The sequence below is a fragment of the Macadamia integrifolia genome, unplaced genomic scaffold (assembly GCF_013358625.1).
Source record: "Macadamia integrifolia cultivar HAES 741 unplaced genomic scaffold, SCU_Mint_v3 scaffold2529, whole genome shotgun sequence".
In the NCBI taxonomy this organism is placed as follows: Eukaryota; Viridiplantae; Streptophyta; class Magnoliopsida; order Proteales; family Proteaceae; genus Macadamia; species Macadamia integrifolia.
Window position 1 is genome coordinate 17031 of NW_024868776.1, and position 12111 is coordinate 29141.

Sequence of the window (12111 nt, forward strand, 5' to 3'; positions counted from 1 at the left end):
TATTGCCTCAAAATTTCATGATTCCTGAATTGGGTCGTACGATCTGAACAGATTGGGTGCGTAAAAGTGTGAAATTTATTGATGGGCATAGTGAAAAACTTCAATTCTGCAGATGAAACCGACCCAGAGACGAATCGAGTTAAATTTGTTGAGCGTTTGGGAGCAGACGAAGAAATGTGTGTTGTAAATTGTCGAAAATGATATTTTAAGCACGATTTAATGCTGGAAAGCTGTGAACCCCGACTCATTTTGCCCCATAACTTTCTTCTCCTGAAACAGTAGGGGAAAAGAATAAGAAGTAGAAGAGGATGGAATTTCAAGGTTTAGAACAGATGAGCAAAAGCAATTTCCTCACAAGTAACAATGCTACTTGTTTTTTTGGTAGGAGTTTGAATAACTTCTCTTTGTTAAACAACGACATCCAAAACCCAATGTCAAGTCAATGGGTTGGCTACATGAAGATTTCAAATAGGGACGAAAACAAAGATCCATGCAAAAAGATTGAGGATTATCACTAATTAATTACATGTTTATAACGATTAAATATAATAAAGTATCAGTCATTTACGTGATGTATTGGGATCCGAATTGAATTAGCCTCGAGCGATTTGAATCAGAACCAAATCCTTTCCTTTGTGTGAGAGCGTTCAGTATACATTCAATGGCTGGGAGACAGTTAGGAACCCCTTAGGTTGGGAAATAGATCCTCTACAGCAACCCTAGTGCAATAGATGTACTAAGGTTTGTGTCATTGTATCTCCCCAATTTTCTCTCACATGTTTCTCTTCTCTCTCCTATTTTGTATTTATCTCTCTCCTCATTGTTACCTTTGTTGCACTAGGGTGCGGTAGAGGATCCAAATCCCTTAGGTTACGCATTAGGTGCTAGGGTGCGTGCTCAGGTGCTTCTACTCATCGGATGGGCGCTGGGCACCCCCCATGCTAGAGAGAATCTAAATCCATCTGAATTAGCTTCAGAATATTTCAGTGTACAAAAATCGGACCAATACTGATTCTTGAGTTTAATTTGTAGATTACTGCATTTTCTTATTTAAATAAAAGGTAAAAGAGATCACTGTCCGGTCATGTGGCCTTTGAACCAATTGGGGGGCCAATGAAAGCATGCGCATGGCATTAACATGCACAGGATTTTTTATTTCACACAGTACGATAGTGATTTCGTGCACTCCTATGTCTGGGCATAGGAGCCATGCGACCGGCAGTCTATGTGTTTTTCCCCAGTTACCACATTTCACCACCTGCCAGACACTCTAGAAAGCTTGCTAAGCCTGGAACCTCCTTAACCCATGAGGGATAAAGGGAAGAAGGTAAGTTGCCCAAGAGAAGCCCACAGCAAGGAAAGTCCAAACTTGGCTGTTCTAGGAGCAGAAGGAGAACAAGTGATCAGAGATTCAGAATTTTCCACTGAAGCTTGGAAAAATAGACAAGAACACTGATGGAGGTTCCCAATTTCTTTCTGCCTTTCTTGACTTAATGGAAAGGCACCCCTCGGTAGCCATACAAAGTTATGAAACTGAACGTCATGAAAGCAAACTTAAACCAAATCAGAGAAGCCCATTTAATCCAGTTGTTGGAGGGCCTCATCAAAGTATGTAGCATTATAGACACTCCTCATTGGACCCAGAAAATCCATGGCTCAATGAACTGGGCTTGACCATCCTCGGTAGGTTTTGGACCCAACCATCTTGATGGAGTAAAGCCGATACCTGGGCTGCGGACACTAGGCATTCAAAGATGGCCTACCCCATTAAAAGTCCAACCAATCTTCAATATCATTTTGCTTAGAAGCTGAGGCTCCATTTGGTCGTGAGGGAACAGTAAACATTTCTTTGGGAAGTAAAATATATTTTATAAGAAAAAACATTTTTTACGTACAACTTGCCCCTCCCAGACCCAATAGTAGCTGGAGCCTCGTGGACTAGGTTGCTCTTTTTTTTTTTTTTATATATAAGAAAATGTAAAAATTTCCTTGAGAAGTAAAATACATTTGATGGAAAATGCAGATATTTCCATTCATTTCACTTATCTCTCTCTCCACTTTCCTTACCATCAAGCGGAGCTTGAAATATAATTTTTCTCTTTTGCATGATGGTCAGCATTGAATAAGTTGGTTTCAGCCAATACTGTTACAGTGGTCTCACTCTCACCTTCTGTAATATATATTCAATTTTTTTTTTTCTGATTCCATATAAATTTAAGTTGACCACTTACATCCAAAGATGTAGAATCTCATGAATAATAAATAATTTTATAGTTATACACCAATAAAAAATTAATATTTCAATCCAACAATATCACACTTCAAACTTCAAATACAGAAATTTTATAGTTATTTGGGCATTGTTTTGTCGCAACTCAGATGTTCAAACTTCAAATAAAGAAATTACAGGTACGGAAGTATGGCTGAAATTACTAATCTGCCCAACGAACATCAATTATCTCATTTTCTTTTTCTAGGAAGTGGTGGATATGTGTCTGATCAACTGTGATTGGACTGAAATATTACATGTAAGAAGAAGAGCTTGGGTACTACTTGCACATAGATTGGTTGGCAAACGCCACATGCACCAGTGTCTCTCAATTAAGTAGTCATGAGTTTAACTTTCACTGGAATGTGAATGATTTGAGTTAGGCTTGGTCTTTGCCACAAACAAGGTAGGGTCATATAAAACCATTTGTGCCAACACATGGTTTTGTCTTTGGACACACATCCCTCACGTGGTAGAGCTCAGGTCCTTTCAGCCCTAGGAATATCCGTCATTTGATCATCTTAAATTTAAGATCACCCTGTGATCCCAGAACTCCATCAAGAGAAGACAGATCCCTTGACCGATTGGATCAGAATTGACTGATCCAAATTTTTATTAGGACTGAATCATGTGGGTTAATCCATATTGGATTTTTATGATTCAGCTCATTCTTGGGCGATTCCAATTGAATCAAAATTAAAATTGGCTGAGATTGATCCCGTAGCCGTTTCCGTATTGCTAGGATGGGTTATTATAGCCGTAGTGCGTGCTTTTATTATTAGGTGTAGGTCCCTAACCTCTCACCACTTTCAAGTAATTGGACACATGGTTTAATATTGGTTAGTGGCAGACAAATAAAAGTTTTCTTAAGAAAAAATAAAAAAAATAAAAATTAAAAAGGGGGCGTAAACGGAGATAGGGATGCCTTAAAGCACTGAGAGTCAAAAGCCACTTTAATAAAGGATGCAATTATTTGAGGCATTTGGGTCGATTTGGATCCTTTTAGGGTCCTCTCTCATGTGTAATTATGTATTGGTTTCGATTGTCACAACTCACAAGTAAGTCTTCCTGATTTGAAATTCTAATTATATATATATATATATATATCTTGATGGTATAAAAGTAATCTAACGGATAATATTAATAGAGGTCTCGAATAAGATATACAGAAGAGATAGAGGGTCATTTCAAAAGGGGGAAGAGAAAAATAGACACATTAAGTACTAATTTACGGCATACTAAGAGCATTCCAACCTTTTCCATAAGAAATATAAGAGAAAAATTTCTTTCCTTGTGGGTGAAGGAAAAATATATTATCCTAGGACTATAATTATTTTGTAACTTATTATACCAAATCAATAATGTTTTCCCCACTATTCCTAATGCCCATCCCAAAACACCCAGACCTACAAGGGAAGGAATTTCACAATGAAAAAAAAAAAAAAAAAAAAGCATGATTAGTAAATTTATACCCATAATTTTGTCTTTGAAAAATCGTATTAAATACCATAATATATTATTTCCGTATTTGTTTATTTGGCTCAAATTTTTAAGAAATATTATTTTGGTCTAGTCTATTTAATACTTGAACATTTATATACCAGTTTTACCCTATCCAAATATACTATGGTTTTGATTGCTTTTCCAGAGCAGTCAAAGCCTTCTTTCTTGTGATTGTAGAGTGACGGGCAAATTAAAAACATCTTAAAAAAAAAAGAATATAAAACTTGTTAAAGAAGACAGAAAGATATATTTTATAGCACTGAGAGTCTTTTTTTTTTTGGTAATAAAGGAACTGGCACTGAGAGTCAAAAGCCACTTTAATACAGTATAGAATTATTTGTGACTTTCTGCTCTAAAGCAAATGTGCAATGGAGTAATTGAGGTCCCATTGAAAATTAAAATAAAGTAATTTTTTTATATTTTTTTATTCAATTATTCTTTCTTCCAAATATATTTTCCCATTGAAAAAACAGAGTCCTTGGAAGCATCATGGACCTCGGAAATTTTTATATTAATCCTTTTCTGCTGTTTCTCTTTTTTTTTTTTTTTATTAAAAGAATAAAATAAAAATTCTCGGCCTCTTTTAATAAGATGGATCTGTTTTACAGGTTGGGCAATACTTTTCTTCTTTTGAGTTGGATGGCCAAAATCCAATCAAAAGAATTTGTGAAAATCAATGATATTGACTGCCACCGACCAATGGAAAAACCCATCAAGAAAAGAGGCCAAAAAGGACGAGTGCAATAGACAGAGAGGAAAGAAGAGAAGCGGATGGAGGGTTGATATTGAAGCTGCTCACTAGTAAGGAACACAGAGGAAAAGCTACCCGCTGCTTCACACAAAGAAGCAAATTTCTGCTAAAAATGGCTGAGCGCTCCGTCAGCTTTCTTATAGCAAAATTGGGTTCCCTGTTATTAGAGGAAGCTAATTTCCTCGGTGGAGTGAAAACGCAAATCCTGTCTCTGCACGATGAACTTGAGTGGATTAACTCCTTCCTAAGAGATGCTGATGAAAAGCGCAGAAGCAACCGGAGGGTGAACTTGTGGGTGAGCCAAGTCAAAAACCTAGCTTTCGATGCTGAGGATATCATTGATTTGTACATGCTTCAAATCGTGCGACAACGGCAAAGAAATATAGTGAAGAGGTTTATGGGTTCTCGCAAATATCTTTTTACTCTACACAAGTTTGGAAACCAAGTGGAGGACATCAAAAGAAGGATTGGAGAGATTTCGGCTAACAGATCCAAGTACGGGATTGAAACTCTTGAAACTGGAGAGACTTCAACTCGTTTGGATGATTGCTTAGCACGAAAGAGAAGGAGAGATAACATGGAAGAGGAAGTTGACGTTGTTGGCTTTGAGAAAGATATTGAGAAACTAGCGACGCTTCTGAAGCAAGAAGAAGAGTCCGATCGGCAACTTCTCGTTGTTTCCATAGTGGGTATGGGTGGTTTAGGCAAGACCACCCTTGCTAAGAAAGTTTATGATAGGAGTGATGTCAAGAACACTTTCAATTCTTGTGCATGGATTTATGTCTCTCAAGAATACAGAATAAAAGATCTTCTCTCTGGGGCCATAGCACAACTAATGATGCGCACGAAGGAGGAGTTAGAAAAGAAGAATGAAGAAGATTTGAAGAATTTGCTCTCTAATTACTTGAAAGAACGGAGATGTCTGCTTGTATTCGATGATGTATGGAGGAAAGAAGATTGGGACACATTAAAGTTAGCATTTCTACCACATCGGGATGAAAGGAAGCAACAACGAGTGTTGGTTACCACCCGTATTATGGAAGTAGCCAAACATACTGATCCATTAATTGCGCCATATGAACTCGGACTTCTGGGTGATAAGGAGAGTTTTGAACTCTTCTCAAAGAAGGTCTTTCAATACCAAGCAAGAATTGAGGAAAGAAGGTACTCCAAAGATTTGGAAGATGTTGGAAGGAAATTGGTTGCTAGGTGCGGTGGATTACCACTTGCGATTGTGGTATTAGGAGGTCTCTTATCGACAAAGGAGCGAACACTTGGCGTGTGGAACAAAGTACTTGAAAGCGTGAATTGGCAACTTAATGAAGGCCCACAGCAATGCATGGACATATTAGCTCTGAGTTATACAGACTTACCGTATTACTTGCAATCTTGTTTTCTCTATTTTGGTCTTTACCCAGAAGACTATGAGATCTCTTCTGAAAAATTGATTCGATTATGGGTTGCAGAGGGGTTTATACTACAGAGAGGAGAGGAAACTATGGAAGATACTGCTGAGGAGTACCTAGAAGAGTTGATCGATAGGAGCATGATCCAAGCAGCAAGTAGGAGACCAGATGGAGGTGTTGAAAAATGTCGTATCCATGATCTCTTGCGGGACTTGGCAGTTTCAGAAGCCAAGAAAGATAAGCTTCTTGAAATATATGGGACTAGTAACTGTTCCGCTGGTTCTCTAAGCAGATTTCGTCGGCTTGCGATCCATCCAAACAAGAATGGTATGAACCCTATATCGAGTTCCACTCTTCACCATCTGCATTCCTTCTTGTGCTTCAGTTTTGACCTCCAAAAAAATGAGTGGAAGGGTCTTTATGTGGGGTTCAATCTGCTTAGAGTATTAGATTTACAGAATGTGACAACTCTTAAGGATTTACCCAAGGAAATTGGAGGCCTCGTCCTTCTAAAGTACTTGAACTTGCGTAGAACCAAACTACAAAGAATTCCACACTCAATGGGAAACCTCTGCAATCTACAAACTTTAGATCTCTCCGACACATCGATCACACACATACCCAAGGAAATATGGAGAATGCAACAACTAAGACATCTTTCTATTTTCTGTAGACATTCAGTCTCTTTCAATTTTAGTTGAATGTGTAGAAAAGGTGGTTGTCACTAAGATTGGTCGAAGTTGTTGTTCTCCTCCCAGGGTCGATAATCTGAGGGACCTCCAGACGCTACATCTACCTGCAGGCAGTTGGATAGAAGGTGGTCTTAACAAGTTGACAAATCTGAGAGAACTCCAGATACGTGGAAAGTTGAGTTTGTATACGAGGGCATTAACCGACTCTATTGACAAATTGAAAAAACTTAAAGTGTTGCACTTATGGGGAAAATATACAATGGGAGATTATTTGCCTTTTGTTTCATTTTCACACCATGTGCACCTCTACAAATTGGTGTTGTATGGAAGGCTAGAGAAGATACCTGCCCCTGAGGATTTTCCACCATATCTCATAGAGTTGAGATTGAATAGATCCCATCTAAAGCAAGATGACCAACCAATGGCAACACTACAGAAGCTACCAAGCTTGAAGATTCTCCAATTAGGATGCGATGCATTTGAAGGAAAGGAAATGATTTGTCCTGGAGGAGGTTTTCCTAAACTCCAAAATTTGAAACTTTTTTTAGTACATGCCTTGGAGGATTTGAAGGTGGAGCAAGGAGCATTCCCCTGCCTCAAAGTTTTAACTATTGATGAGTGCAACAAATTAAAGATGCTTCCAGATGGGCTGCAACACGTCACTACCCTCCAAGAGCTCAACATACGCTACATGCCGAAGGAATTCGAAGCGAGAGTACAAAAAGACACGGGAGAGGATTGGGAAAAGATAAAGCACATACCCTCTGTCAATATTTCTTAGATGAAAGAGTAGCAAGTCCCATTATTCCTACACGTACATTACAAGTAAGTTGTTCGTCAACAGGAACACTAATAAGTGTTTTCTCTCTTACCCTTCCCTAGTATTCCTTTTCTATTTCCTTTTATTAAGAGTACTCTTGTTAAGATTTTTTATTATTTAAGGGGCCCTCGTACGTTCACGTTACAAGATGTTTTTTTAATTTTAAAAAACAAAAAACAAATTCTACTAGGGAAAGACCACCAAGAGCGGATGAAGTTGTTGTACTATCTTGATCCACACATGAAATTCATAATAAGAAAAACCTTGTGGGGGATATTTTGTATAGAATCAAGAACGTACAATAAACCCATCCATACTCGGGGTTCCCCGCACCCTTCCCACTTATCGGGCAGTCAGATCATACTCCCTATTTTCACTTCATGGTTTGGTCATGCTCATACACCTGCCCTCTCGAGAGTTGGGAGTATCAAAGCAATAAATTTTGGTGATGGTCAAAATGACTCAATCACCGAGTTGGGCAACATTAATTTTGGTCAACTAATAGTTTTGTCCTTTTTTTTTTTGGATTATGACTATACAGAGAGTCCACGGGAGGCAGAGATCAAATAAGGACCACAACAAGGGCTTGACAAAGCAATGCAGATGGGAAGTATATGGTCCGAGTCTCAGGAGTTAGCAAAATGGTTGAAGGTGGCAATGGCCATTGGGATTTTTATATCTCTTAATTTGATTTTATTTATGCAATCTAGTTATTAAAATAAATTATGTTTGTAAACATTATTAAACATGAAAGATTTTATATGCATGGGTGTGATGGATAGATTAGTAAATAACATGCTATAAGATGAGTAAGCATTGTGGGATTCTATTTGAACATGTTATTCTCGGCTTCTCAAGGTTATGACATTTTTCATTTTCATGAAAAATAAATAAATAAATCTTGGCACTGATTATTCACTCCACTTGAGTTTGAGTGTGTTGAGGATTAATAGAAAGTATTCCATGATGAACACTAGGATAGCCTAGTGGTGGTAGCTTCGGTTTGTGGAGCTGACACCCAGGGGAGGAGGTCGTGAGATCGAACACTGTTGTACACATTGTGTGCACGTTCTCAGGTTTGATTCCCCATCTGTGCATCTGCAATTTAAGGGGAGATCATGACAGTGGGTTGCTATGCTAGTCTCCCCGAGGATTAGTTGAGGTGCGCATAAGCTGGCCCGGACACCTTGGTTAACAAAAAAAAAAAAAGTATTCTATGATTTTTATTTCCATTCACTATTTGGAAGAAAATTCAATCACAATTTATGTGTCTTTTTGTGCATTAGAATACATTTTTCTCAAATTAAAAGAAAATGTCAAAAGATTTACAAACTGCCATGCTATGCTTAATGAGTAATCATTGTCAATATCATGGAATGTATGGTTGCCAAAAACTGATCCCAGACCATAGAAAAACATTTTCAGTTTTGTCAACTACTTCATTGAAGATATATAAAAGCGTAAAAAAATCCTCTGTGGAGAGGTAATGAACAATAGTGAAGATCCAATGGCTGCGATGCTTGCCGGGGCTCTCCCAACCGTTGAATCCTCATTGTCACTCACCATTCACCACAGAGGATATGAGTCTTGCAAAACAAATGCTCCTTGGAAGGTGAAGAACCAAAATTTGGCAGCCTGCTGTAATTTACTTAGGATACTTGTGCGGTATCTTAGCAAAAGTTGATTGCAACACACAATTGCTCGAATAAAATGAGATTTCAATTCTAATATTGGTTTTACCTTAAAAAATAGTACACATACCCTCTGATTTGGGTCAAAGTCCTAATTAAACCAAAAGTATCAAATCACATTCTAATTTTACCAATGCCTTAATCTACACTGAACGGAAGGAAGGAACAATCAATCCAATGAGATTTGAGTTACATTATCCAATAACACCAACATCAGAGGGTGCCAATCAGCCTATCTATCAATATAACCATATCAAAATCGACAGAAGTCCATCCCAATATACTCAATTAGTGAAAAGTATCCCAGACTTCTCCACTATCATTGTTCATGACACTGCTGGAAATATAGTAGTTCCTCCAACCAGAACTAGTGCTGCAATCTCTTTTAAGTGATTGTAATGCAAAAATCTCTTACATGTAGCTTGGAAATTCAAATCTGAAGAAATAATTTCCTACAAAACTTATAGCTGCTAAAAGTGCCTCGAAGTCCCTGCTCCTTGAACAATTGGAACTTATTGCTGCCCCCCAATTGATAGTTCTTGTGCTCTATTTCCTTTTTGCAGGCACTGACAAAGATGCATGACCTTGATGCCACCCTAATGACAACAAATAAAATCAGGGCTTAGCTTCGAAGCAGTCAACTAAAATGATACTGCACATTTATGGCATGAGAAGTTGCAACATAAAATGAGATTGTTTTATTCAAAATCTTCTGAGAATGCCCCCTACCAAGCTAGTTAGCCATCATTTTGCAAGAGAAGCAGGCACTGAGTTTTCTTCTCTACTGGGGAACGATAGTCCCTCATAACTAAGTACTCCAAGTAAAATGTTTATTATAAATCAGAAGAAAATAATCTACTAAAAAAAAAGGGGAGGGGAGGGGGGTAGAGATTTGATTGCAAGCGTAAAGAACAAACAGATGTCAACCAAACTATAATATGCAGGCTGCAGCTATCATGGTCATACAAAAAAGGCTGGATGCACATATATAACCCCCATGCAAAATAAGTGTATTATCACTTTACCAGCAATTTAGCATAGGTATTCTAACAAAACCATCACTTTGTCACTCAAAAAAGAGATGGAGACAAGAAACCTCTACAAGTATTGTGTTCTTTACCCTAAATAAATATTGAACGATTGTCTTGTAAGTTAGATTTGCTAAAATCGAGAACCAACAAATTTCATATGCAAGGAGGGAGGGGGGAGGGAACTAAGTAGACCACAAGAAAGGATCGATAGTCATCTCCATGACACTTTATTTTGGTTAGTGATAAGAATGGACAGCGATTTTTCTTTTTTTTTTTTCCTTTTAGAACTGTGAATGTGATTGTTGGGGGCAGGGTCGTTGCTTGGAGCAATAAAAAAAGGTTCTTTCCGCCTGCTCAGTCGTGCAGGTTCGAGTCCTGGGAACTAGCCTCTCTGTAAAGGGGGTAAGACTGTTTACCTATATACTCTCCTAGAACCCTACTTAAGGCTTCCCCTACTTAAGTGCGGAAAGCTTTTGTGCACTAAATAACGGCATTTAATGTGATTATTGGAGGCATTAGTTGTGCTACCCATGTATAACCATGATGTGTTGGACTTGGACTAAGTAGACCACTAGAAAGGATCGATAGTCGTTCGCATGACATTTTAGTTGACACTTTAGTTTGGTTAGGGATAAAAAATGGACCCCTCCCCTCCCCTCCCCTCCCCTCCCCTCTTAGAACAGTGAATGTGATTGTTAGCGGCATTAGTTGTGTCAACTACATACAATCATGATGATTTGTACTTGGACATTGGACATTGGACAGTTAAGCTTATAACATCAATCTTAATCTTTTTTAGGGGAAAGAACACTATCTGCTAGTGTTCTGTACGCTTAAACACAAGAGGAAGTGTAATCAAGTTGTGAAAGACACCATACCTCAGCTCCATTTCCTCATGTATTTGGGCATTGGGAACACCAAAGATCCCATGACATTTATTTTGATTAGTGATTAAAAAAAAAAAAAGGACAGAAAATGTGGATATTTTTCTTTTGGCAGAACAGAGAATGTGGTTGATGGGGTATTAGTTGTGTCACCCACGTACATCGATGGTGTGTTGGACTTGGACATAAGATACAACATAATTTATTTGCTCCATGTTGGATTATCTAGTCAATTCAATTGCATTTAATGTTATAAAATTACAGTTTTTTAAGCACAAATAAACGTTTCGTGTTCTTTATCCTAAATAAATAAATAAATCTTTCATGTTAAATAATGGAGTCAAGCCCATGTTATCAACAATTAAGGGAAAAGAACGTATCCCCTAGTGCTCCATATGCAAGACACAGAAGAAAGTGGAACAGGTCGTGAAAAGACATCCACTTATGCCTCAACTCCATTTCTCTATATATTTGAAAATAGGGAAAACTAGCTGGTAGAGTTCATTCTCCTCTTTTTTTAAAAAAAAAATTGTCTTCTAGGAAATTGGTTGAATGGATTATTTTTATATGCCATTAGGGCAATAATTTTCAATATTGATGCGATATCAATATGGATCAAGAATACATATCAAACAATGGTTTTCTTCAGAGCTGAGCTGATCCATATCGTTACTGTATTGATATAAGTGATAACTGATATGGATACTAATATTTATACCTAAAACAATGGTCCTGATTTATGACAGGAGAGCTTAAGGTTTTAGTTTACGGTGTTGATCATCCTAAAACAGTGGTCATGACTTAGGACTTTAATTTACGGATCTTATTCCAATACACACTAACAATATGTATTGAAATAAAAAACACAAACGACTATGCTCAAATATATATATATATATATATATCCCTTTAATATTTATTTATTGGCAAAATGAAGTCTCTTTCTTAAATTTTTTTTGGGGTGGATCTGAGATGGATCCTTGAATGCAAATCTTTACATATATTTATCCCTTTTTTTTTTTCCTTTTATCCCCATGACTTGCTTAGAGAATGTTGATAAATTT

The 12111-nt window shown here is 37.5% G+C and overlaps 1 protein-coding gene and 1 long non-coding RNA gene across 2 annotated transcripts in view; one reads left to right on the forward strand and one right to left on the reverse strand.

Annotated features, from left to right (window-relative positions):
- Nucleotides 1–4505: 4505 nt before the first annotated feature.
- LOC122066694 (disease resistance protein RPH8A-like) lies at nt 4506–8359 on the forward strand. The gene is made up of 3 exons (XM_042630537.1): nt 4506–6604; nt 6639–7446; nt 7983–8359. Exons 1-2 carry the CDS (start codon nt 4636–4638, stop codon nt 7400–7402), a joined length of 2733 nt encoding a protein of 910 aa, XP_042486471.1. The 5' UTR covers nt 4506–4635; the 3' UTR covers nt 7403–7446; nt 7983–8359.
- Nucleotides 8360–9227: 868 nt separating this feature from the next.
- Nucleotides 9228–12111, reverse strand: part of LOC122066692 — a 6056-nt gene continuing 3172 nt past the window's right edge. The window contains exon 2 of the long non-coding RNA XR_006136432.1: nt 9228–9728. This is a non-coding gene — a long non-coding RNA (uncharacterized LOC122066692). The remainder of the gene's footprint in view (nt 9729–12111) is intronic.

Bases quoted from the DNA above. Each gene is read 5' to 3' on its own strand.
- LOC122066694 (XM_042630537.1), top strand. From the start codon at position 4,636: ATGGCTGAGCGCTCCGTCAGCTTTCTTATAGCAAAATTGGGTTCCCTG. The intron at 6,605-6,638 runs ATTCAGTCTCTT...TTGAATGTGTAG, and splicing joins TCTTTCTATTTTCTGTAGAC to AAAAGGTGGTTGTCACTAAG.